Source organism: Chanos chanos, chromosome 11 (assembly GCF_902362185.1).
Source record: "Chanos chanos chromosome 11, fChaCha1.1, whole genome shotgun sequence".
NCBI lineage: Eukaryota > Metazoa > Chordata > Actinopteri > Gonorynchiformes > Chanidae > Chanos > Chanos chanos.
The window spans coordinates 17,623,415-17,647,062 of record NC_044505.1 but is presented as its reverse complement, the minus strand read 5'-3'; the positions used below and the strand labels follow the sequence as shown (position 1 = coordinate 17,647,062).

Genomic DNA, 23,648 nt, shown 5'->3' with positions numbered 1-23,648 from the left:
GTACCTGGTGGTAATTTTGTTTTTCAGATCGTGGCATGAGGGAAGCCTGCTGTCCAGGAGCATGGCCTCTCTTTCCAGCAATGCCACTGCATTGGGGAGCTCCATGAGGGAAGCTCTTGTCCTCGCCCGAAACAGCTGCTCTGCTTTACAGACAAGGTCAAAGGCCTCATCTGATGGCTGGTAAGGAGCACCCCTCTTGAACTCTTTCATTCGCAGTAAAATACTGTGCTCTCCATCAGGATTCTCACTGTTTTTTTGTAATTGCAACCTGGCATTTCTGACAAACTGTAGAGTTGCTGATGACTTTAACAATGTAGCCTGCGAGGTGGTACAGAACACAGGTGTCTGTTTTTGTCAATTCAGGTGCTGCTCTTGACTCCATCAGCTCCTCCACTCTAAGGCCAGGGCTATGGAAGCTTTCATTTGTGTCCATGAAGTCTGCTAAATGGTCGCCATCATCCTCCTGGTAGCTTCCAGTTTTCACTGTCGACAGGAACTGTCCAACAGTAATCGCTCGCAGTGCATAACAGAACTTAACTGGAGTTGGGACAGGATTCCTCTGTCTAACACAGCTGAAGGCGTTTTCCAGGCAGTCTTGTGTGAATCTGCTGCAGTGGCAGTGCAGAGGCTGTGGTGCTAACAGGGAGGATAAATGAATAAATTCTATTATTTATTTAAAACCTAAATATTTGTCAGTCTCCCTTTTTATGTTGTGGTCTCATCAGCCAAGCCATAGCATGTGTTACAATTGTTTTCTTGAATGTAGTTGGTTGCCTTGTATGTGTTGCACTATTGACCAAACTTGCTTATGTAATTTGAGCAGTTAATGGCATTCACTGATATTTATTTGTTATGATACATTCTTATGTTGTATGTGAAAGTCTTAAGATAATATCAGTGATGCGTGGTGGAGCTAGGGTTGCCATTTTCGTCTCATCAAAAACCTGGACATCAACAGACTGAATGCCCACTCAGTAACACATTCCAACATCAAATGTTTGATCTTTGACAATGCAGGTAAGTGATGTAGGGTAGTGTCTTTTTGTGTCTGCTCAATGCAGAAAAATATTATGAAACCAATAATATAACTGATACTTAGTATCTGGCAAAACCCGTTTAATATTAGAAATCCTCAGGAAAGTGAAGGGAGGTCGATTCACGCCAAATAATTAAATCCGACTACTCCAGGATCTTGCGTTATGTAAGGTATGCTAACTTAATGTGTGTTAACATGTACGAGCTCTTTCCCTCCAAAAACAAAAATGATGTAAATAATGATAAACTGATTAAGTTGTCACTCTGCCTCTCCACATACCAAACTGACATTAACATATAGACAGTAAGTGTAAAGGCAGTTAATAATACACACAAATGGTTTAATATTTTAATATTTACCGTTTGATGTCGCTTACGCTGCTGTCTGTCCTATAGAGAACTTGACAGTGCGTGGTATGTTTTGGAACTATTGAATGTGTACATGAACCACGTGATCGCGTAGCGGCGAGATCAGTCAGTGTCGCAACTCTCTCTCTCAACGGCTCTGCTAAGGCTGTGTCTGAAATGGCATACTAGCTACTGCGTACTACATACTAGCCTAGTGTACACTGCGTACTGCGCACTACTCCACAGACTAGTATACAGTATGGTACGCAATTATGAGAACTTTCGTGTAGTGTACTACACGTTTGCTATCGGTTGGGCTATCTGTTCTGTTAAAATCGAACAACACACGACAACCACAAATATGTAACAAAAGTAGCCCTATAAGAAAGCGTATGAAGACTTATTACACCAAAAAATGCAACTGATACATTTATATTCGGAGCTGCAGTTGAAGTTGAAGCTGGTTCTGCCGCTGTCTGCCATGTTTTTAAATTTTTTTGACAGTTGGAAATCACAGCGTTGCTTCATGGGATGCAGCTGTCAGCAAAGTGAGCTGGTGTGTACTGCAAAATTTTTATTTGGCCTTTAATTGGCCTGATCTTTCCTTTCAAAGATCAGGCCAATTAAATCCCTGGTTCAAATCCTGGACGAGCCCCTTTAAATGCCATGAACTTGCCTTTCGTGGGAAACCGCCTCAAAATTTCATCTGCTTCTGCCAAGGTCTCCGAAATTTCAACCTTTGGACACCTGCTTTTCGTGGCTCGTTGGTCTAGGGGTATGATTCTCGCTTTGGGTGCGAGAGGTCCCGGGTTCAAATCCCGGACGAGCCCCTTTAATTGGCCTGAACTTGTCTTTCTCGGAAATTGAGGTTGGTGGCACCTCAGGTTTTCATCCCCTTCCGCCAAGGTTTCCGAAATTTCAACCTTTGGACACCTGCTTTTCGTGGCTCGTTGGTCTAGGGGTATGATTCTCGCTTAGGGTGCGAGAGGTCCCGGGTTCAACTCCCGGACGAGCCCCTTTAATTGGCCTGAGCTTGTCTTTCTCGGGAAATTGAGGTTGGTGGCGCCTCAGGTTTTCGTCCCCTTCCGCCAAGGTTTCCGAAATTTCAACCTTTGGACGCCTGCTTTTCGTGGCTCGTTGGTCTAGGGGTATGATTCTCGCTTAGGGTGCGAGAGGTCCCGGGTTCAACTCCCGGACGAGCCCCTTTAATTGGCCTGAACTTGTCTTTCTCGGGAAATTGAGGTTGGCGGTGCCTCAGCTTTTCGTCCCCCTCCGCCAAGGTTTCCGAAATTTCAACCTTTGGACACCTGCTTTTCGTGGCTCGTTGGTCTAGGGGTATGATTCTCGCTTAGGGTGCGAGAGGTCCCGGGTTCAACTCCCGGACGAGCCCCTTTAATTGGCCTGAACTTGTCTTTCTCGGGAAATTGAGGTTGGCGGCGCCTCAGCATTTCGTCCCCTTCCGCCAAGGTTTCCGAAATTTCAACCTTTGGACGCCTGCTTTTCGTGGCTCGTTGGTCTAGGGGTATGATTCTCGCTTTGGGTGCGAGAGGTCCCGGGTTCAACTCCCGGACGAGCCCCTTTAATTGGCCCGAACTTGTCTTTCTCGGGAAATTGAGGTTGGCGGCGCCTCAGGTTTTCGTCCCCTTCCGCCAAGGTTTCCGAAGTTTCAACCTTTGGACACCTGCTTTTCGTGGCTCGTTGGTCTAGGGGTATGATTCTCGCTTAGGGTGCGAGAGGTCCCGGGTTCAACTCCCGGACGAGCCCCTTTAATTGGCCTGAACTTGTCTTTCTCGGGAAATTGAGGTTGGCGGCGCCTCAGCTTTTCGTCCCCCTCCGCCAAGGTTTCCGAAATTTCAACCTTTGGACACCTGCTTTTCGTGGCTCGTTGGTCTAGGGGTATGATTCTCGCTTAGGGTGCGAGAGGTCCCGGGTTCAACTCCCGGACGAGCCCCTTTAATTGGCCTGAACTTGTCTTTCTCGGGAAATTGAGGTTGGCGGCGCCTCAGGTTTTCGTCCCCCTCCGCCAAGGTTTCCGAAATTTCAACCTTTGGACACCTGCTTTTCGTGGCTCGTTGGTCTAGGGGTATGATTCTCGCTTAGGGTGCGAGAGGTCCCGGGTTCAACTCCCGGACGAGCCCCTTTAATTGGCCTGAACTTGTCTTTCTCGGGAAATTGAGGTTGGCGGCGCCTCAGGTTTTCGTCCCCTTCCGCCAAGGTTTCCGAAATTTCAACCTTTGGACGCCTGCTTTTCGTGGCTTGTTGGTCTAGGGGTATGATTCTCGCTTTGGGTGCGAGAGGTCCCGGGTTCAACTCCCGGACGAGCCCCTTTAATTGGCCGGAACTTGTCTTTCTCGGGAAATTGAGGTTGGCGGCGCCTCAGCTTTTCGTCCCCTTCCGCCAAGGTTTCCGAAGTTTCAACCTTTGGACACCTGCTTTTCGTGGCTCGTTGGTCTAGGGGTATGATTCTCGCTTAGGGTGCGAGAGGTCCCGGGTTCAACTCCCGGACGAGCCCCTTTAATTGGCCTGAACTTGTCTTTCTCGGGAAATTGAGGTTGGCGGCGCCTCAGCTTTTCGTCCCCTTCCGCCAAGGTTTCCGAAATTTCAACCTTTGGACGCCTGTTTTTCGTGGCTCGTTGGTCTAGGGGTATGATTCTCGCTTAGGGTGCGAGAGGTCCCGGGTTCAACTCCCGGACGAGCCCCTTTAATTGGCCGGAACTTGTCTTTCTCGGGAAATTGAGGTTGGCGGCGCCTCAGCTTTTCGTCCCCTTCCGCCAAGGTTTCCGAAATTTCAACCTTTGGACGCCTGCTTTTCGTGGCTCGTTGGTCTAGGGGTATGATTCTCGCTTTGGGTGCGAGAGATCCTGGGTTCAACTCCCGGACGAGCCCCTTTAATTGGCCTCATATTCTTGGGAAATTGAGGTTGGGGGCGCCTCAGATTTTCATCCCCTTCTGTCAGGGTTGCTTGTCATAATTACTGTATGACTATTATTTTGAAATTTATGCAATTTTATTTATGAAATTTATGTGGGGGGGTACTGCGGGAGTATGGGGTGCCAGGCTCCCTGCTGCGAGCCATTCGGTTCCTGTATGACTGCAGTGAGAGCTGTGTCCGTATTCTCGGCACTAAGACAAACCCAGTGAGTGTTTTACCCTTTTAAAAGAGATCACCTGGGTTGATTCTGACTGGATCCCTCTTTGTGCAAAGTATGCGGAGCATTGGAGGAGGAGATCTCAACTCTTCAAAAGGAGACCCGTCATACCTCTAAGGTTCAGCAGAAGAATAGTAGGGTTCCTCCACAGGCTTGGGCTGGTTTGCCATATGCATGGTTTAGTGAAGTCTTCTGATCTTAATTGGTCGAATCACTGGATACATGTGCAGTTGACCTGCTTTACTGATACAGGGGGTAGACTGATGAGACAGAGGCACAGAGCAGAAACAAAGCAGGATAGAAGACAGGATTCAAAATAGTTCAGACTTTGTAGTAGCACTTACATACACCAAGGTAAGGTCAGGTTGAATGAAGACTTCACAAAGAAAGAAAGGAATAGGCAGTGGTATTTATACTGACAGAAAACAGCGCTTGATGAACAGAAACAGGTGAACACACTGACTGAATAATGAGCTGAGCGCACCCAAGGAAACAAGGCAGTGAGTGAACAATGAAAACCAACATGCCCACCAGAGGGGGAAAGTGAGAACTTGGGTTGTCACAATTAGCTGAGTGTGTGTTTAGGGTTTAGGCATGTATGCGTGTGGTGATCTCAGTGCAAAAGAAAATACACACACACACACACACACACACAGATGGGGGGGGGGGGGGGGGGTACAAGTGTGTGTTCAAGTTTTCATGTGTTACAGGAAATGACAGTGCTCTGGCCAGATGCTATGTGCCCATGTGCCAGTTGCTATGTATGTCTAACAGGAATTTCCACACCAGAGATGGGAAACCACAGACATTTCAGAGATCTAAAAGGTAATGGTTAAAAAAAAATCAAATGTTTTATTTTTGCATTTAGCACGTTACTTTGCAGTTGGAACAATGGATAACGTCATAAGCATGTTTTGGGTTTCTGAGGAATGTTGTGATCTTAATAAGGAAATCATATTGCAGTTAAATTGAGCATTTATGTCAAATTAGGTGATTTTTATGTTATTTGAGTATCTGTGAAGAACATGACAGGGGGTTATGGGTAATGTAGTCCTGAGAATCTACGCTGATGTGTTTATATATCATTTACATTTATATTTATTCATTTTACACCAGCTTTTATCCAAAGTGACATCAAAGACAATAATTAGACCGATGCTAATACGTTTTTTTGCTACTGCAGAATGTCACAAACAAAAACAATGAATGAATATCGCGTGTTATTGTGTGAATATTGTGTGTTTCATCTGAAAATAAGAACAGGAAATTATAGTACAAACACATTTCCAAACATACACACAAACACGTACACACAAACACACATATGTACATTGCAACATGAAACTCTTTAGTGCTTTAATGAGCAGCTAGTGGAAAAGAACCGTGAATGCTAAGGGCATATTCTGTCAGAGTGAATTCTGAAAACTGGGCTGGACTTCCTGTGGTTAACACTTTTCTCACCGGTCACAGGCTTAGGAACATGTGACACAAAAACAGAAGTGGATAGAAAGCAGGAGGGGAGAAAGAGAGAGACAGTGAAAGACAGGATGAAGAAGGAATTGGTGACAGTGTCAAAGACACTTAACAAGAAGCAATTTAGGTATCTCTCTTTATAACAATGACAGTTTCCATTGGACATTCAATTCAAACACACGTTCACATTTGACCTCATTCTCAGCTAAATGTCTCTCATATGTTTTTTTTTTTTTTTAGGTTTTGTGGTTTCCTCTCTGCCAGTGAATATAAAGCAGCTCAGAGGCAGTACGTCCCACAGAGAAACATAAGAAACCAACTCAATACAAAACAGAGAGTCATATCAATAGTTATAAATCAGCATAATCGTGTATTGGAGAACAAAGATGTCAGTTTGTATTTATGAGAGTCAAAACAACATGGACAGACAATAATAACATGAAATGATAATACAATTTACGCACACACGCGCGCACACACGAACACACACCGACGCATACACAACCGCATATGCTAAACAAATACATGTAAACACATAGTTAAATTGCAACACTAAACTCACTACTATGTGCTTTAAAAAACAGTTTGTGGAGAAGAGCTGACCTTTGAACACATATTCTATCAGAGTGACGTGATGGAGGCCAGGGGCTTCCTGTGGTTAAGGTTTTCACACCTCTTAAGGAGTCAGTTGCATGCAACACAGAGACAGAAATACAGACACAAACTGACAAAGATATACAGAAACTACAACATTAGTTCAGTGTAATAGTGTGTGTTAGAGAATGGAGAGCTCTGTGTGTATTTATGATAATGTAAACAGTACTGAGAGAGGTGAATTGGACAGAGGAGAGAGATTGGAGATGATGGTGAATATTTATGAGAGTGTAGATGCTGTGAGAACAACAGACACCGACACACAGAGAGACGACACCTCCACTAGAAGAAACCCAGCAACTCAACACACAGGTACTTCTTACACAGGACGAGTGTATGTTTCTATTCACTGGATAAACTTTCACATACCACATTTGATACCGAACTTCATTTTGTCTCCGGTTGAAAAGCAGTAAAAAGAGAAACAATAAGAAACAGTTTATTCTCTGTTAAATTCTCTACCATTCTCTGACAACTTTAGCTCTAACCAACATATTTAACAACATGCAAGAGGTAAATGAATTAATAAAACATTTATAATAAAGCTTTAATAAAACAATTAATAAAACAGTGGTGAATGAAGGCAGCCAGGTTTTTGTCCCACTCATTTACCGTTAGTAGTACAGTAGTGGGTAGTTACCAGACAAAGACTGAAGTTTACACAAAACTATAAGGAGACTGCATAAGTTACATGAAAGAAAGTTAGCTTGAAAGAATGAGAAAACCTTACCTACGTTAATGTCGTCACGGTTCAACAAGAAAATTTAAGTGTTTCTGACATGAAGTGGTCAAGTGAGGAATGGAACGAATACATAATGTGTGTGATTGGGTGTGCTTGTACATGAGAGAGAGAGAGACAGAGAGAGTTTAAGGCTTGTGAACGTGTGATTATCTACAGTCTCAGAAATGAATCACATTTGGTTGTGTCATTTAATCAGAAGACGCACAAGATGCGGCAATAAAATGTCTCTCTGCTTGTCTTCTCAGGAAGTGACAGATGCTACAGACTGACTGCAGTGTGTCTGGGGCTGCTGTGTGTTCTCCTGCTGGCTGTCATCATAGTGCTGAGTGTCTGGTACACTGCACAGAGAAACCAGTTACAAACCAGTTACAACAACTTAACAACAGAGAGAGATGAGTTAAAAAGTCAATATGAGAATGTGATTCTAGACAAAGAGCAGTTACAAAACATTTGGAAGAATTTGACAAAGGAGCAATACCAGTTAACAACCAGTTTTAACAACCTGATTGCACAGATACAGAGAGAAAGACATGAGTTTCAGAACAAGCTCTCTGAACTGGGTAAGTGAACATTTTAATCTTCATTTTCAAAGGCCACTTTTTAGTATCAGCTGTTTTGTTTTCAGAAACAACTGACTGTGGATTTACTTTGTAGAGGAAATATTGGTGTAAACAACATGATCTTCAGCCTTAATGCAATTATGAATGATATAATTATGAAGCAGATTCTCAGAAGTATTTTATTTAGGACAGAATTTGTCCTGTTATACATGGTGTCAATAATGAGTCATTTTTTTTTTCGGTAACCCCTACTGTAGTTTAGAAGCCTCTAAAGGGAAAAATATTTCACGTATTGTTAGTATGTGTGTGTGAGAAAGCAAATTCATGTCAGATCCATCTGTTTTTGTCTCATTTATCACATTAAAAGATAAATATCTTCAGCACAGTTGGAGATACTTCAGACAAAGTGTCTATTTCATCTCTAATGGATTTAAGACCTGGAGTGAGAGCAGACAGGACTGCAGAGAAAGTGGAGCAGACCTGGTCATCATAAACACCAAAGAGGAACAGGTGAGAGAGAGAGAATTCATAACCATAGTACCAGAATAGGTTGACCGATCTCAAGCTGAGGAAGACAGTGACGAAATACAGACTGACTGATAATACTTTGACCGTGTGTGTGTGTGTGCGTGTGCGTGTGTGCGTGCTCTCAAGAGTGTTCGTGCTTACGTGTGTTACAGGAAGTGACAGCGCTCTGGTCAGATGCTAAAGACAGATTCCAGTGTGTTTCGGATTATGGGGAAAGTCAGATGTCTAACTGTTGACCCGATTGACTAATTTTCATTTCTCTTTGTGTCACATCAGGAGTTTTTATTTGGATCCATTCAAAAAGGTTTTTGGATTGGTCTGACTGACAGAGACACAGAGGGGGTGTGGAAATGGGTGGATGGTACAGCACTGAACACTGGGTAAGAGATGACTGAATTTAACTCTGGTCATGAGACAGTTATTGACTCTTAATCCTCAGTCTATTGTTCTGTATGAGTAATACATTAAACAGACTGATTCTCTGTGTTATTTCAGGTACTGGAATGGAGGGGAGCCTGGTAATTTGAATGGAAGTGAGGACTGTGCTGCTATTTTTGGGCGTATTTCCAGTCTGAAAAGCTGGTTTGCTGAATCATGTTCTAACCATTTAAGTTGGATCTGTGAAAAGAAAATTTTCTAATGACATCACAATGATATTTGTACCTTTCTTACATGTATGTGTTTTATTTGTTTAGGTGGACTTTGTTATATTTGTTTATGTGGATTTTATGTGTGTGTGTGTGTGTGTGTGTGTGTGTGTGTTTGCGTGTATACATTAGGGGTTTTGCTTGGATTTTTTTCTTGTGAGTTCAGTGTCTGGAATGAATTTGTTGTACCAGACAAGTCTGAACCTTACCGATCACTTTTCAGTAACAGTTTATGTTACAAACGCAAATATAATGTACACTTAGACTGACGAAAGAATGACAACAACCTCAAATCAGTTTGACCATTAATGAACAGTCACAATTAAGCAAAACAAACAGTAACGACTGAGCAAAACCTCAACATTAGACGCTAAAATGTAGGCTATTACCAAACATCTGTAATCTGTAATTTCTCTAACCTGTTTAAAAAAAAAGGCTAGGCCTATATGGCATCAAATGCAGCCTATACGCTAGCAGCTAATCTTTTTACTTTGTCTTTTTTTTTTTTTTTATGACGACAAATTCCTCTGCTGCTGACTTGCAATCAAATATATATATATATAATGAGTGAGAGAGAGAGAGCATGTTTGTAAATGTGTATGTGTCTAACAGGACATGCCACAGCTGAGGTAAGATACCACAGACATTTCAGAGATCAAATAGTACAGACTGACTGCAGTGTGTCTGAGCTATTGATGTGGAGGATTATGTTTAACTAATGACTTTGTATCTTTACTCTGACCCACATTAAAGACTGTGGTTCTGTGGACTGCACTCGCTGTCAACTTCATTACAAATGCCTACCTTGAACCTACACTCACTGGTCACTTTATGAGTTAGATCTGCCTTCTATGTACCCTGTGCAGTTACAGATTGTAGCCCATCTGTTGTCATCTGTTTGCCATCCTCTCGCACTTCATCACTGATCAGTTTCTAATCGCAGGATCATTTCTGACTGCATATTTTTGGATGGCAGGCCATGCTCGCTCCTACAGGGACAAACATATTCTCTCTCACACACGCACATGCACATACACACACACACACACACACTCACACGCACACACACACACACACATGCACAAATTCTAATACTGATGCCCTAAACTGAGCTCAGTGCTGAAAATAGCAAAATTTTCTTTCACAAAAACAGAAGTGGACAGAAAGTAGGAGGGAGAAAGAGAGAGACAGCGAAAGACAGGATGAAAAGGGAATTGGTGACAGTGTCAAAGACACTTAACAAGAAGCAATTTAGGTATCTCTCTTTATAACAATGACAGTTTCAGTTGGCCTTTCAGTTCACACATACGTTCACATTTAAACTCATTCTCACCTTGATGCCTCTCGCGTGTTTTTTTTAGTTTTGTGGTTTCCTCTCTGCCAGTGAATTAAAAGCAGCTTAGAGGCAGTAAGACCCACAGAGAAACAAAAGAAACTCAAAACGAAACAGAGAGTCATATCAACAGTTATAACTCAGCATAATTGTGTATTAGAGAACAAACATTCCAGTTTTTGTATTTATGAAAATGAAAACAACATGGACAGAAAATAATAACATGAAATGATAATACAATTTACGTACACATGCACATTCCCCGACACACACACACACACACACACACACACACACACACACACGTTTGCAAAACAATACGTGTTCACACATACATCATTGCAACACTAAACTCAGTACTTTGTGCTTTAAATAGCAGGTTGTGGAAAAGAACTGACCTTTGAACACTAAGAGCATATTCTTTCAGAGTGACATGATGGCCAGCTAGACTTCCTGTGGTTGACATTTTTCTCACGTCTTAAAAAGTCTGTTGTACGCAACACAAAGACAGAAGTGCAGACACACAAGGTGGACTCAGTCACACCGAGACTACAACATTAGTTCAGCGCAATAGTGTGTCTTAGAGAATGGAGATGTCTGGGTGTATTTATGAAAATGTAAACAGTACTGAGAGAAGAGAACTGGACAGAGAAGAGATAGTGAAGATGATGATGGATATTTATGAGAGTGCAGATGCTGTGAGAACAACAGACACCGACACACGGAGAGACGACACGTCCACTAGAAGAAACCCAGCAACTCAACACTGTCACAACCTGCACCGCCATTTTGGACTTTTAGTTTGCTATGTCTTTGTGCTCTTGCTGTGTCTGTCTCCGCCCCTCACCTGTTCCTGTTTGTCTAATTATTACCTTGTTAATTTCAACCAATCCTGTGTTGCCCTGTTCAGTTCTCCTTCTATTTAAGTCCTAGTGTTTGCCTTGTACTTTGTCTATTGTTGTTTGTGTATTTTGCGCACTGTCATGCTGCACCTTTTTGTTATTGGCTTTTGGTTTTTGTTTTTGGTTTGTACTGTATTTTGGTCTTCATTTTAAGTAAAGCCTTCTGTTTTGTCACCGTCAACCATCGTGTCTTTGCACTTGGGTCCTGCACCACACCACCGGCGTGACAACACACAGGTACTTCTTACACAGGATGAGTATGTACTTCTATTCAGTTAATAAACTTTCAGATACCAAACCTCTAGCAGCCATATTCATTTTGTCTGTAGTTGAAAAGCAGTAAAACAAAAAGAAACAATTTATTCTCTGTTAAATTCTCCACCATTCTCTGACAACTTTTGCTCTAACCAACATGTTGAATAAGTAAATAAATGCAAGAAGTAAATGAATTTATAAAACATTTTGGTGGTGAATGAACACAGCTGTTTTTTTGTTGTTGTTTTCCCATTCATTTACCATTAGTAGCACAGAAGGAGATATTTTACCAGACAAAGAGTGAACTTCACGCAAAACCAAAAGGAAATTGAGTGAATTACATGACAGAAAGTTACCTTAAAAGAATGAGGAAACTTTGTTTTATGTGGAAAAATTACTTAAGTACTTATCCTCAGGGTTCCACAAGAAGAATTTAGAATTTCTGCCATGAAAGAGTTGAGTGAGGAGTAGAACCAGTACATAATGTGTGTGGTTTGTGTGTATGAGAGAGAGAGAGAGAGTTTGAAGCTTGAGAAAGTGTGATTATCTACAGTGTAATAAATGAATCACATTTGGCTGTGTCATTTAATCAGAAGACTTGCAAGATGCAGCGACAAAATGTCTCCTTGCTTGTCTTCTCAGGAAGTGACATGCTACAGACTGACTGCAGTGTGTCTGGGGCTGCTGTGTGTTCTCCTGCTGGCTGTCATCATAGTGCTGTGTGTCATGTATATTTTAAAGTACGAACAGTTACAAGAAAATATAATGAATTTGACTAAAGAAGGTGATCAGATGCAAACCAGTTACAACAAACTGATAAGAGAGAGAGACCAGTTACAAACTGATCATCGAAAAGCAGGTAGAGAGAGGAAGGATTTACAAAACAGATATAACGACCTGCTTAAAGAGAAGAACCAGTTACAAACTGATAATCAAAAAGCAACTACAGAGAAAGAGGATTTACTGAAGAGATTTCACGAACTACTTAATCAGAACAACCAGTTACAGACCAGTTTAGACAGCTTGAGTATGAAGAGAGACCACTTCCTGAGAAATCCTGAAGGATACCGGTGCAGCCTTTCTGATTTGGGTGAGTGAAAAATTTTATATTCACATTTTAGTTAAATCACATTTTTATGTACATGCTTCAGTATAATCACATCTTTCTTTGTTGTTTTGATTTTTCAACACAGTCTTTTGTTTGGTCCTCATATTCCGAAATACTCATGTTTACAAACCCCTGAGAATTCCTGCAAATAAGGGGCACTGTCATTAATGCATGTGTACAAAATATCCTAAATTTCCACATACAATATTTCATATCAATTCAGACCTTTGTGAGATTCATAGCTGCATTTCCGGGATATTTAATAGAGTCTTGCATTGGTTATATCTACTAAAAAATGTGAGAAAAAAGACTGTCACTTAAAGACCATATTGAAATGAAGAGAACTGGTTATATTATGGTCTTACAATGGACAAAAAGTTGACATCACAAGTGATAGCCACCTCTGAAGTTCTTGGTTGTTGTTTTTGGTGTTAAGTGTCCATGATTGCACACACGCACTGTGAGCAGTGAGCAGTGAATTTGTCCTCTGCATTTAACCCATCCAACACACCAGTAGTAAACACACACACCAGACGCAGGAGCAGTGGGCAGCATTCCTTGCGCCCGGGGAGCATTGGGGTTAAGTGCCTTGCTCAAGCCCAGTTCTCTAACCTTTAGACCACGGCTTGAGAGAGTGTGTGTGTGTGTGTGTGCGTGCTTGCGTGTGTGTGCGCACGTGTGTGTGTTTGTGTGTACAGACATAAGTGCGTGTTTGAATTAATACATGTGAGTTGCTCTCAGTTCTTTTTCTACTTATTCTGTGAACAGATAAAGACATTGTGCAGGGATGGTTTTACTTCAGTTCCAGTCTGTACTACATCTCTACTGAAGAGAAGAGCTGGAGTGAGAGCAGACAGGACTGTATAAAGAGAGGAGCAGATTTGGTGATAATAAACAACAAAGAGGAACAGGTGTGTGTGTGTACGTGTGTGTGTGTGTGTGTGTGTGTGTGTGTGTGTGCGTGTGTGTGAGAAAGAGAGAGAGGGAGAGAGAGAGAATAATGAATAGAAAATGGGCCTGGATGCAGAGTAGTGTTTTTTTTTTTTAAGTGAACTCATGTCTGACAGTATTGGGTCAATCATTGGCAATCAAAGCCCAAAGACATTATCCAACACACAGGCAAAGACTCAACAATAATCAGGGCAAACAGGAGTGTCATAGGCAAGACAAAAACAGGGCAGTACAGGCAAAGGCCATATCACAAGAAATTAGACATGAACAAATATGACACAGTTTAAAAACTTAATGGAAATGACATTGTAAGCATAAGGATAGCAAACAAAAGTGTAAGTACACCCAGACAATGAGGCTTGATTACACAGAACAGGTGTGAGTGATTAGTTAACCAGTCCAGTGATCTAATGCTCATGTGTGTCACAGGAAGGCACACTGCTCTCCCTGCATAATTACATTTTCAATTTTGTTCAACATCAGGAGTTTGTTCACAGACTGTGGAGGATGAGTCTATCAAAACTTTGGATTGGTCTGACCGACAGAGACACAGAGGGGGTGTGGAAATGGGTGGATGGTACAGCACTGAACACTGAGTAAGAGATCACTGAATTTAACTCTGGTCATGAGACGGTTATTGACTCTTAACCCTCAGCCCATTGTTCTGTATGAGAAATACATTTAACAGACTGATTCTCTGTGTTATTTCAGGTACTGGTATGGGTGGAACCCTGATCATGGTTATTCGTGGGGTAATGAGGACTGTGTTGTTCTTGATGGGTTTGATACTTGGAGGAGCTGGAGTGATTTATCATGTCACACCAAAACTAAATATATTTGTGAAAGGAAAATATCACGATTAGCCCATTCAAGTACATGAAGTTTCTCTTTATGAGTTTTTTACAATGTTTGGTTTAGAAAAAAAAAAAAAGAAAAAAAAACACGTTCTAACAAAGTTTAAGATGTTTTGTTGTTAAGAATGTTGTTGTTTTTGCTGTTTTTGTACTTCTTCTTGTTGTTGTTGTTCTTGGTGTTGTTGTTGTTGTTCTTGGTGTTGTTGTTGTTGTTGTTCTTGGTGTTGTTGTTGTTGTTGTTCTTGGTGTTGTTTTTTTATTTTGGTTTTTGTTGATGTTGTTGATGATGTCTCTTGTACTTTTTTCAACTTTTTTTCTAAAAATGTCATGATTGTCATGACTCTGCAGAGATGTCATTAAAGCTTAAAAAGTTGATTCACAGCCATTTATAACAGCATTTATTGGTCATAAATCACTTTCACCAAGTCTTACAATGTCTGTCAGTTCCTCACATTGTCCAATTTTTCTACTGAGAAAACAGGTCCACAACATCTCAAATGTCAACTTCCACCATAACTTCACCTTAACTTTGGGTGGTCAATAATAGTAAAAAAATGAACTCATTTCTTAATGGGGTATGATGAAACACATGTATATCAATATCATGTGGCTTGTATTGATCACTAATGTCTGACTATGATTTTCAGAGTGTCTGAAAAGTAACATTTTTATCACAGGTTTTATACTCACTCTTCCTCTCACAGCCTTTTTAATCTAAGAGGGTGAAAACGTGAACTTCCCACAGTTTAACATAGTCAACTGATATAACAACCACACTGACCATGTGCTAAAGAAACGCACACTGAAGACACAGTGTTAACCACACAAAAGAAATGAACAGAGGAAACCAGCGGAGGGCCTCTTCACAGAAAACTTAAGCACTGCATCAACACATGGGGCTTCTTTAGACAGAACGTATATGATTTGACCTTCATGAATATGTCTCAGAAACCTGACAGGTTCCCTCAGCATTAAGGAACATGGCACAGATAGTCTCTGTTGTGAATATCATCATCTTTTGGTTTTTACTGGAGAATGTGGGAAATTATTGCACAGGCAAGAAAATATGTGGTGGCCTGAATGCACCAGAACTGACGTTTATATCTTTCAGGTGACGCGTGATAACTGTGTAAAAAAGACGTCTAAGAAACATCGTATAAATGATAGAATTTACAGAATGTCCCACTCTGAATTCAGATCTACATCAACTGCAGACCCTCTCAGTGTAAATGTAATTATTCCAGCAGTATCAAACCCAGACCATGTCAATGACAATGAGTGGACTCTCCAGTGGGAACAGTGTAGAGGACAATCAACTCTGATGACAATGACCGAATGTTATGTTTTCAAGGCTATGACAGCGAAAGAGGTACCAGTCCAAAGCACAGCACTGTAACCACCAAGAATTATACACTCAAAGCACCGCAAAACAAAGAACTGTTTAACCCTTAGTCAGAGAGAGTTTTATTTATGACACCAACAAACCCCAAAATATCACACATCTGCTGCCAATTCTAACTAAACCAAATGAGTTTAATTAAGTGCAATACCATGAGAAGCAACACAGAATGCCAACAGATAGATAGATAGATAGATAGATAGATAGATAGATAGATAGATAGATAGATAGATAGATAGAGAAAGAAAGAAATAGTAAATCAATTAAACACACAAATAAACAAACAAACAACAACAACAACAAACAAACAAATATAAGCACATGTCGTGCCACATAATTTCGTGTAAATTTTATGCGTGTGTCAACAACATCCTCATTTATAAACGAGATTTTCACAAAAATGAATGTGTAGCACTCTGCGAGCCGCAGTGCCGAAGTCGCGGCGCAGGACTGCCGCACCTACCTGACAGTAGTCCGGAACAAGACAAGGAAACATATACTGGGGAAGAGAAACACACAATAAGAAAAAGTGTCTGTGGCTTTGCACAAAAAACAAATCTGGAATAACACAGCAGAGACGAAACTCCATACTCCATATTCGAAAAGAAAGGAGCAATGACAAAATACAAAAGAAGCTGAACAAACGTAATTTTTGGGGAAAGTGTCAAGGTTACGGCCGTGTTTTTAGTATTTCCTTGTGTCTCCTGGGCTCCCCCTGTTCTCTCTCTCGCTCTCTCCGTGTAAGCGTGGCGCTTCTCTCACTCTCTAGACTGCCGTTCAGCATACAAACCTGCAGCCCATCAACTCAGTCAGCGCTACGGTTTATCTACCCCGGTCTTCCTCCAACTCGCAGCCAGTTCGTTACTTCAGCCTGTGTGGCAGAGCTCGTTCCTTGGCCATTCGCCCTGTGTATTCAAACCTGTTTTGTGTTTATGATTTGCCGAACTGAGTATTCTCTCTCAGAATTTCTCTCTCTCTCTCGCCTGCCGGTCTCCACCGCTTGTTTCCTGCCAGTGGTCAACTCACTCTGCCACGCTCTCCGCTCAACGCCAGTTACTGACTTCGCTCTGCCTCCTCTCCGCTCGCGCCTGCTGGTTCACATTCAAATCCATTTCCGAAATTTACAATAAATTTCCCATTCATTCTAACGCTGAGTCAGTGTCCTGCGTATGGGTAGGCTACGCTCCGTTGTGTGTGGCAAAAAGGTTAATGAACTCACTGGAAATATCATGAAATATCATTACAGAAATCTTTCAAACTCACCAGACTGCCTGTCAACTCACGGCCTCTAATCACGAATAATACATTCAGTAGCCTTTAAATACTGTTCGAAGTTGCCAAAAGCTATAAACTTCCTGCTCAATGTTTTCTTAGAAAAAAACGAACCGAAACCGAAAATATGCTCCGCCCTGTGCGAGAGCACTTAAATAGCACCCCGCGTTTATGCGTCCGATAGGAATACACGTGCATGTGTGTTCTGTTTTATTAGGTAAACATTAAAGTAACTGCATTTTCAACTACAGCGAACAGACAGAAACTCGACAATTCATATCGTACACTATAAGGTAATAGTAATGGGTCAGTTCGTTTCATTATGACCTGAGTCTTACAGCACTTCTTTCTCCATCCATCTCAGATCAAGACTCAACAAGACAGAACCTATATGAGAGCCCAACTGTTCGTTAATATGATTAATGCTAGTGTTTAGTTTACTTTCGCAGTATCATGCCTGATGGATGGAGGTTCATACAGTGAGTTAGAGGTTGATGCCACAGGCATGTGTTTTCCATCAGAAATGCGCACGCGCGCGCGCACACACACACACACACACACACACAGAGTTGAACCACAAGAACCGCTGGTGATTGAAAATAAGCTGGTTTTGATTTCGTATCTTTTGAAAAAGCAGATATCTGTGCTGAATGTTTTCACATAGCCCATTTACTTGACTTCTGATCTGAACAAAGTTTTAACCGAAGCACTAGTACTTAAAGAGTTAACATACAGTATAAAAGAATGTGTACATTTCACCCACACTCAGAGAGAAGACATTTGTCAAGAACTCGTTGTGGTGACAACATCCTGTCCACCAGTGGGTACAAGCTCATCGCCTCACAAATGCTCACACAGTGGAACAAACTCAGCACACGGGCAAACAACTGAAACAAACAAACAAACAAACACTAACTCAGTGTAACAGTGTGTGTCTGACCATGGAGACATCTGTGTATTTTACTAATAATCTAAAGAGCAATGACACCAGTGAACTGGATAGAGGAGAGCGAGTGGAGATGATGGTGATCTTTATAACAATGTAGATGCTGTAATGGTCCCAGTTCCCAGCTGGAGGATGTCTCTACTAAGAGAGCTCCAGTAACTCAATGTATAGGTATTTCGATATTATATATATATATATATATATATACATACACACACACACACACACACACACACACACACACACACACACACACACACACACATACATATATATATATATATATATATATATATATATATATATATATATATATATATATACACATATATATATATATAGAGGCTATATATGTATGTGTGTGTGTGTGTGTGTGTGTGAAAGAGCATCAGGTTTTGAAAGTAGCATGAAATGGACAATCTAAAATATACTCAGTGATCTATGTCTGTTCACTTTCAGGTTTTAATCATCATCAAATCAGCAGCTTTTCCTCCTCTAGGCCTCAGGGTTACTGATGTCCATACAACACCATAGATGTAGACAATCAATTCACACCTTGCTGATATTTTCACACTTAGCAGCTTCTCTACGCTCCATAAGCACAGCAAAGCCCCATTAGTTCACTACAGCTCTGAAAACTGTGAAACACACCCTGAGAACAGACTCAGCCTAATGAAACCATGTCAGCAAACAAACCAGCATACTAGTAGCATGTGCCATCATTAGAAATGAATGATTTAACATGAAGGAGATGTATAAGTGTGCAGGTGGAGGCACACTGAGCTGGGAAAACTGGCCACCATTGCCACAGCTGTCTTTCTGTTGTGTTACCCTCTTTGACTGTCATTGTATGTGGAAAGATATAACTGAAAGGGAGCTACTCTGTTTTTCGGGCCTTCCAATCTGAGCAGGTAGCTGCAAATCTAGAAGTGGACACTTATGCTCTGGAAAATGCAAGATGGCTGCCTGAGCTTCAGCAGGACCATGGTCCAAAATCAGTTCCCTCAAATTTCTCATTCGATGAAATTTCATAACGCAGCCTATAGGTGGGAACGTCAAAGCACAGATGAACTTGGTCCAATCAGGATCGCATTTAAGATGAAGGATTCAATGGAACCAGACAGAATAATGTCACTCAGCTATACCTTACACAGCAAGAACTTGAAACTAAGGGGGTGTGCAGATTTGAACCAGGGGACCTCTTCATTTGCAGTCAAATGCTCTACCATCGAAATATAACCACACCTCTTCACACTTGATATGATGTGATCACACAGAGAGAGAGAGAAAAAGAGAGAGAGTGTAAAAAAGTCATGTGATCAAATGACTCTCACTGTGTTCTCAGTAAACAGATGAGGCCTATAGGGTCATGGTGATGGGTTCAGGCAGCTGTGTTATGGGCTGGGCTGCGTTTTTCCTGTCATGGTTATGGTCCACTTGAGCCGATAACGGCCAGATAAACAACACTAAACACAAACCAACTACGTCTGATCACCGTCACCCTCAGTAAGACCACTTCTTTCTCCATCTATTTAAGATCACGACACAACAAGACAGAATCTATATGGGAGCCCAATTGTCTGTTAACATGTTTTGTTAGTACTTGGTTAAATTTAATACTTATCTGTACTCTCATATCTGGTGGTTGGAGGTTCATACAATGGGTATAAAACATGAGATAAAGGTTAATGCCTAACCAGTGCTTCAAGAGTTAACCTTCGGTGTAAAAAAGAATATGTACATTTTACCCACACTCACAGAGTATACGTTTATCAAGCACTAATTCTGGTGGTCAGACTAGAAACAAGGCAAGAATTATAAACGGCAAACAAGAGGCTGTTTCTACACAAAAGACTTGATGAGATGAAGGAAACAAGCGTGGATGGTAATCACATGAGCTGGGTCAGTTGGTTGATTCGGCCAGTGACACTGAGCACTGAGAGGTGGACTGGAATGGAGGAGGTGAAATACATATAGGACGAAAGGTTCTCATTTCAAAGTCCTGTTGATCTCCATGACTAGTGTCTCGTGTCATTTTTTTTTTTTTGTCTATGTATTAGATGCGGGAGACACTGAGCACGATAAAATTTGTGAACGTTATGTCCACGGGTCCAAATAAGGCCACCAGAGTGTTTCCAAAATGTCATTGGTTGAGATGTACACAGGGCATCTCACACACTGACTTCACACTGTATCAAATATGCTGATGACAAGGACAGTAAAGAGGAAGTACATAGGAGGAAGCAGACACATATGGGGTCGCGAAATAACAGAAAAAAAGTGCAAAAGAGAGCAGAGGAGTGCAGCAGTGCCACTTTAGAGACCAAGATGGAGATGGATGAGGATATCTACGCAAATGTAGACACGATTTGTGGTAACAGAGAAAATGCATCTGACCCTGGAGACACGTGTGAAGATATTTATACCGGTCCGGATGTTGTTTCAACTCAAAGTCAGAGAGACTCTACAATCAATGAGAGTAACCCGCGATCTCAAGCTAAGGGTAAGTGTACACTTACCACACACACACACACACACACACACACACACGCTCACACACACACACTCACACACACACATACACACTCACACACACACACACACACACACACACACACACACACACACACACACACACACACACAATTAAATCAGAATAATTAATGAAACAAAATTGAATGTTGTATGCTCTCCCCCCAGGAAATAAGATCTACAGAGTGGCTGTATTATGTCTGGGGCTGCTGTGTGTTCTCTTACTGACAGGCACTATAACTCTGAGTGTGATATATGCAGCTGAGAGACATCAGTTAGAGACCAGAAATCAACATCTAATTACAGAGCAAGACAGTTTAAATATCAGTTACAACAATCTCACTAGTGAGAATAGTCAGTTACTATTTCTCTACAACAATCTGATTAAAGAAAGAGACCGGTTAAACACAAGTAATAGCAACCTAAGAAATGAGAGAGACCAGTTAAACACCAGTAATGGGAACCTGAGAAAAGAGAGGGACCAGTTACAGACCAATAACACCAACTTAATCAAAGAGAGAGACAATCTAAAGCAGCAGATGTCTGACTGTGGTGAGTAGACATATTGTGATGTTTTATTCATTATAAACCAGAGCTTGAATTTCACTTGCTTTTTTTGACAATATATGTTCAGTTCTCTCTCTCTATCTCTCTCTCTCTCACTGTGTGTGTGTGTGTGTGTGTGAGGGGTGTTTGTGGTCATTATTTATAAACACAGTGAAACACAGCGAGCAGTGGAAGAAATTTAGGAGCCAACATTACTTCATCTCTACTGAAGAGAAGAGCTGGAGTGAGAGCAGACAGGACTGTAGAAACAGAGGAGCAGACCTGGTGATCATAAACAGCAAAGAGGAACAGGTGAGACAGAAAGAAAGACAAGATGGAGTGATTGAGAATATAAACATGCACTTGTTCATAATATCATTTCTTGCTACCTCAACAGCTATTTCTTACGAGTCAGTCAACCAGAGCCTGGATTGGTCTGTCTGACATAGACACAGAGGGGAAGTGGAAATGGGTGGATGGTAGAGCACTGAGCACAGGGTAAGAGATCAGTTTAATGACACTTGGTCATCAGACATTTTACTGCCATGGTTTAATACACAGGCAGTGTGGACTTTTCATGTGAAAACTGCATGTAAAATTCATCTGCAAACGTTGTCATGGAATTCAGTCTTTTAAATTCACTTGAAGTTTGAGTTCATTGGATATAGAGTGTATAGGGCAGAGAAATGTGTGTTAGGGCTGGAGCCGAAACCGAATACGGTATTCGGCAAAGCACAAATAGTGGGTTTTTACGAATATTTTTTTTGTACGAATATTTTAAAAATGATTTGCGTTCGGGAAGAAAAAAAGACAAACAAACATGTCAAACAGCTGGTGTTCCTCATTATGATGGAGTATTAGGGCCATACTGAGGGGAAAAAAGAGACTTCGAGAATACGGTCTTATAATTATGAGAATAAAGTCGTAATATTATGAGAATTATGTCATCATTTCTGAAGAGGAGAGGAGGACCAGAAGAGCAGCCTGCCACAATGTGGTGCTGATGTGCCAGAAGATTAAGTATTTCGTTATTCGTGAAACCTATACTACAGTCTGACTTCACAAGACGCTCCATGTTCCTTATTTTAACACAGGCGGCAGGCTGCTCTGCTGATGTATCCCCTCTAAAATAACACGTAGCCTAAAATTACAGGTAAAATTTTCCAGGTAAAATTATGACTTTATTCTCGTAATATTACGATTTTATTCTTTTAAAATTACGACTTTATTTTTATGGCAATGTCCTCCAATTTCTTTGAAGTTTCTTTGAAGTCCTGATACTTATGATAATGTGGTGCTTACGTGCCAAAAGATTAAATATTTCGTTATTTGTGAAACCTACACTAAAGTATAACTTCACAAGATGCTTCATGTAGGAGATTAGCCTATGTTAGCTCTTGCAGTGCAGTTACCAGTTAGTTCACCTACATGCTGTGCTCACTGCTTAGTCAGCCCGTGTGTCACATGGTTGCGTCCTCCAATTAGGGCGGATGGTGGTGGGGTTCACAATGTTCGCATAGGCATTTATTCATGTAGACTTTAGTTTACTGGCTTGTGTGTCCAAGTCTTCATAAACCAACATTACATTTTGGTTAATGATGGTCATAAATAGTATCATAGTTTATTGAAAAACACTTACATTAACACTTTAATATCCTAACATTAGAAGTGTGCTAAAAACAAAAAACAAGATTGTTAAGCCTATTCCCACTTTTATTCAAATACAAAACGAAATACAAATAATTTTGCTGCCTCAACAAATATGGATACAAATGCAAATACTGGGCTCTCTGCACATCCCTGGTGTGTGTGTGCGTGCGCGTGCGTGTGTGTGTGTGTGATCTTTGTGAGGTTTTTTTTAAGTAGTTGAGGAGCCTGCCTCATTGATTACTTGTATTTGAGTGAAACAGAAGAAGTGTAAAAGTTCATGTGTCTGTGTTGCCATAGATACTGGATGCCTGGAGAACCCAATGATGCAGGTGGAGGAGAAGACTGCGGGGAACTGCTGCCAACTTTACCTGACCCTTTGAAAAACTGGAATGATTTGCCATGTGGTGCAGCAAGAAAATATATTTGTAAAAAATAACAGTAAAAAAATAAACTTCAGACACCGTGTATTTGATCTTTTTGATGTAAAGCTCTCAGTGTTGACAAAAAAAAACATGCTCTTGTCCATTAATGAGAAGTCACAGTTATTATTTATGCTTTGTATTACTTTTGAAAGCTTTCTATGCAATATGTATGTTTAAGGTGCAAAACGCCATTATATTAGTCTTTTTTAAAATAAATTCAGTTGCACTTCTGCTAGTTTTTGTATAATTAATTAAGTGGTGCTAAATTTTCTCACAGTTATCCCTGCTGTTGAATGAAGGCCGAAGTTTAATTCTGTAATGTGCTCATGCTCACAGACCCCC

The 23,648-nt window shown here is 41.0% G+C and overlaps 1 protein-coding gene and 12 non-coding genes across 13 annotated transcripts; all 13 read left to right on the top strand.

Moving 5' to 3' along the window:
- Positions 1-2,141: 2,141 nt before the first annotated feature.
- trnap-ugg (transfer RNA proline (anticodon UGG)) lies at positions 2,142-2,213 on the top strand. Its single transcript has one exon. It is a non-coding gene; the product is annotated as a tRNA-Pro (tRNA).
- Positions 2,214-2,327: 114 nt separating this feature from the next.
- On the top strand, positions 2,328-2,399 carry trnap-agg (transfer RNA proline (anticodon AGG)). The gene has a single exon. It is a non-coding gene; the product is annotated as a tRNA-Pro (tRNA).
- Positions 2,400-2,514: 115 nt separating this feature from the next.
- Positions 2,515-2,586, top strand: trnap-agg (transfer RNA proline (anticodon AGG)). Its single transcript has one exon. It is a non-coding gene; the product is annotated as a tRNA-Pro (tRNA).
- Positions 2,587-2,701: 115 nt separating this feature from the next.
- On the top strand, positions 2,702-2,773 carry trnap-agg (transfer RNA proline (anticodon AGG)). The gene has a single exon. It is a non-coding gene; the product is annotated as a tRNA-Pro (tRNA).
- A 115-nt stretch (positions 2,774-2,888) lies between these two features.
- On the top strand, positions 2,889-2,960 carry trnap-ugg (transfer RNA proline (anticodon UGG)). Its single transcript has one exon. It is a non-coding gene; the product is annotated as a tRNA-Pro (tRNA).
- A 115-nt stretch (positions 2,961-3,075) lies between these two features.
- Positions 3,076-3,147, top strand: trnap-agg (transfer RNA proline (anticodon AGG)). Its single transcript has one exon. It is a non-coding gene; the product is annotated as a tRNA-Pro (tRNA).
- Positions 3,148-3,262: 115 nt separating this feature from the next.
- Positions 3,263-3,334, top strand: trnap-agg (transfer RNA proline (anticodon AGG)). Its single transcript has one exon. It is a non-coding gene; the product is annotated as a tRNA-Pro (tRNA).
- Positions 3,335-3,449: 115 nt separating this feature from the next.
- trnap-agg (transfer RNA proline (anticodon AGG)) lies at positions 3,450-3,521 on the top strand. Its single transcript has one exon. It is a non-coding gene; the product is annotated as a tRNA-Pro (tRNA).
- Positions 3,522-3,636: 115 nt separating this feature from the next.
- On the top strand, positions 3,637-3,708 carry trnap-ugg (transfer RNA proline (anticodon UGG)). Its single transcript has one exon. It is a non-coding gene; the product is annotated as a tRNA-Pro (tRNA).
- Positions 3,709-3,823: 115 nt separating this feature from the next.
- On the top strand, positions 3,824-3,895 carry trnap-agg (transfer RNA proline (anticodon AGG)). The gene has a single exon. It is a non-coding gene; the product is annotated as a tRNA-Pro (tRNA).
- Positions 3,896-4,010: 115 nt separating this feature from the next.
- trnap-agg (transfer RNA proline (anticodon AGG)) lies at positions 4,011-4,082 on the top strand. The gene has a single exon. It is a non-coding gene; the product is annotated as a tRNA-Pro (tRNA).
- A 115-nt stretch (positions 4,083-4,197) lies between these two features.
- trnap-ugg (transfer RNA proline (anticodon UGG)) lies at positions 4,198-4,269 on the top strand. The gene has a single exon. It is a non-coding gene; the product is annotated as a tRNA-Pro (tRNA).
- A 16,215-nt stretch (positions 4,270-20,484) lies between these two features.
- LOC115823746 (CD209 antigen-like protein C) lies at positions 20,485-23,320 on the top strand. The gene is made up of 5 exons (XM_030787775.1): positions 20,485-20,659; positions 21,079-21,237; positions 21,407-21,546; positions 21,632-21,732; positions 23,182-23,320. The coding sequence occupies exons 1-5, from the start codon at positions 20,485-20,487 to the stop codon at positions 23,318-23,320; spliced, it is 714 nt and encodes a 237-aa protein (XP_030643635.1).
- Positions 23,321-23,648: the final 328 nt, after the last annotated feature.

Coding starts and splice junctions, on each gene's coding strand:
- LOC115823746 (XM_030787775.1), top strand. CDS start 20,485: ATGGAGATGGATGAGGATATCTACGCAAATGTAGACACGATTTGTGGT. Junction 20,660..21,078: donor CCCGCGATCTCAAGCTAAGG/GTAAGTGTACAC, acceptor ATCTGATTAAAG/AAAGAGACCGGTTAAACACA. Junction 21,238..21,406: donor AAAGCAGCAGATGTCTGACT/GTGGTGAGTAGA, acceptor TTATAAACACAG/TGAAACACAGCGAGCAGTGG.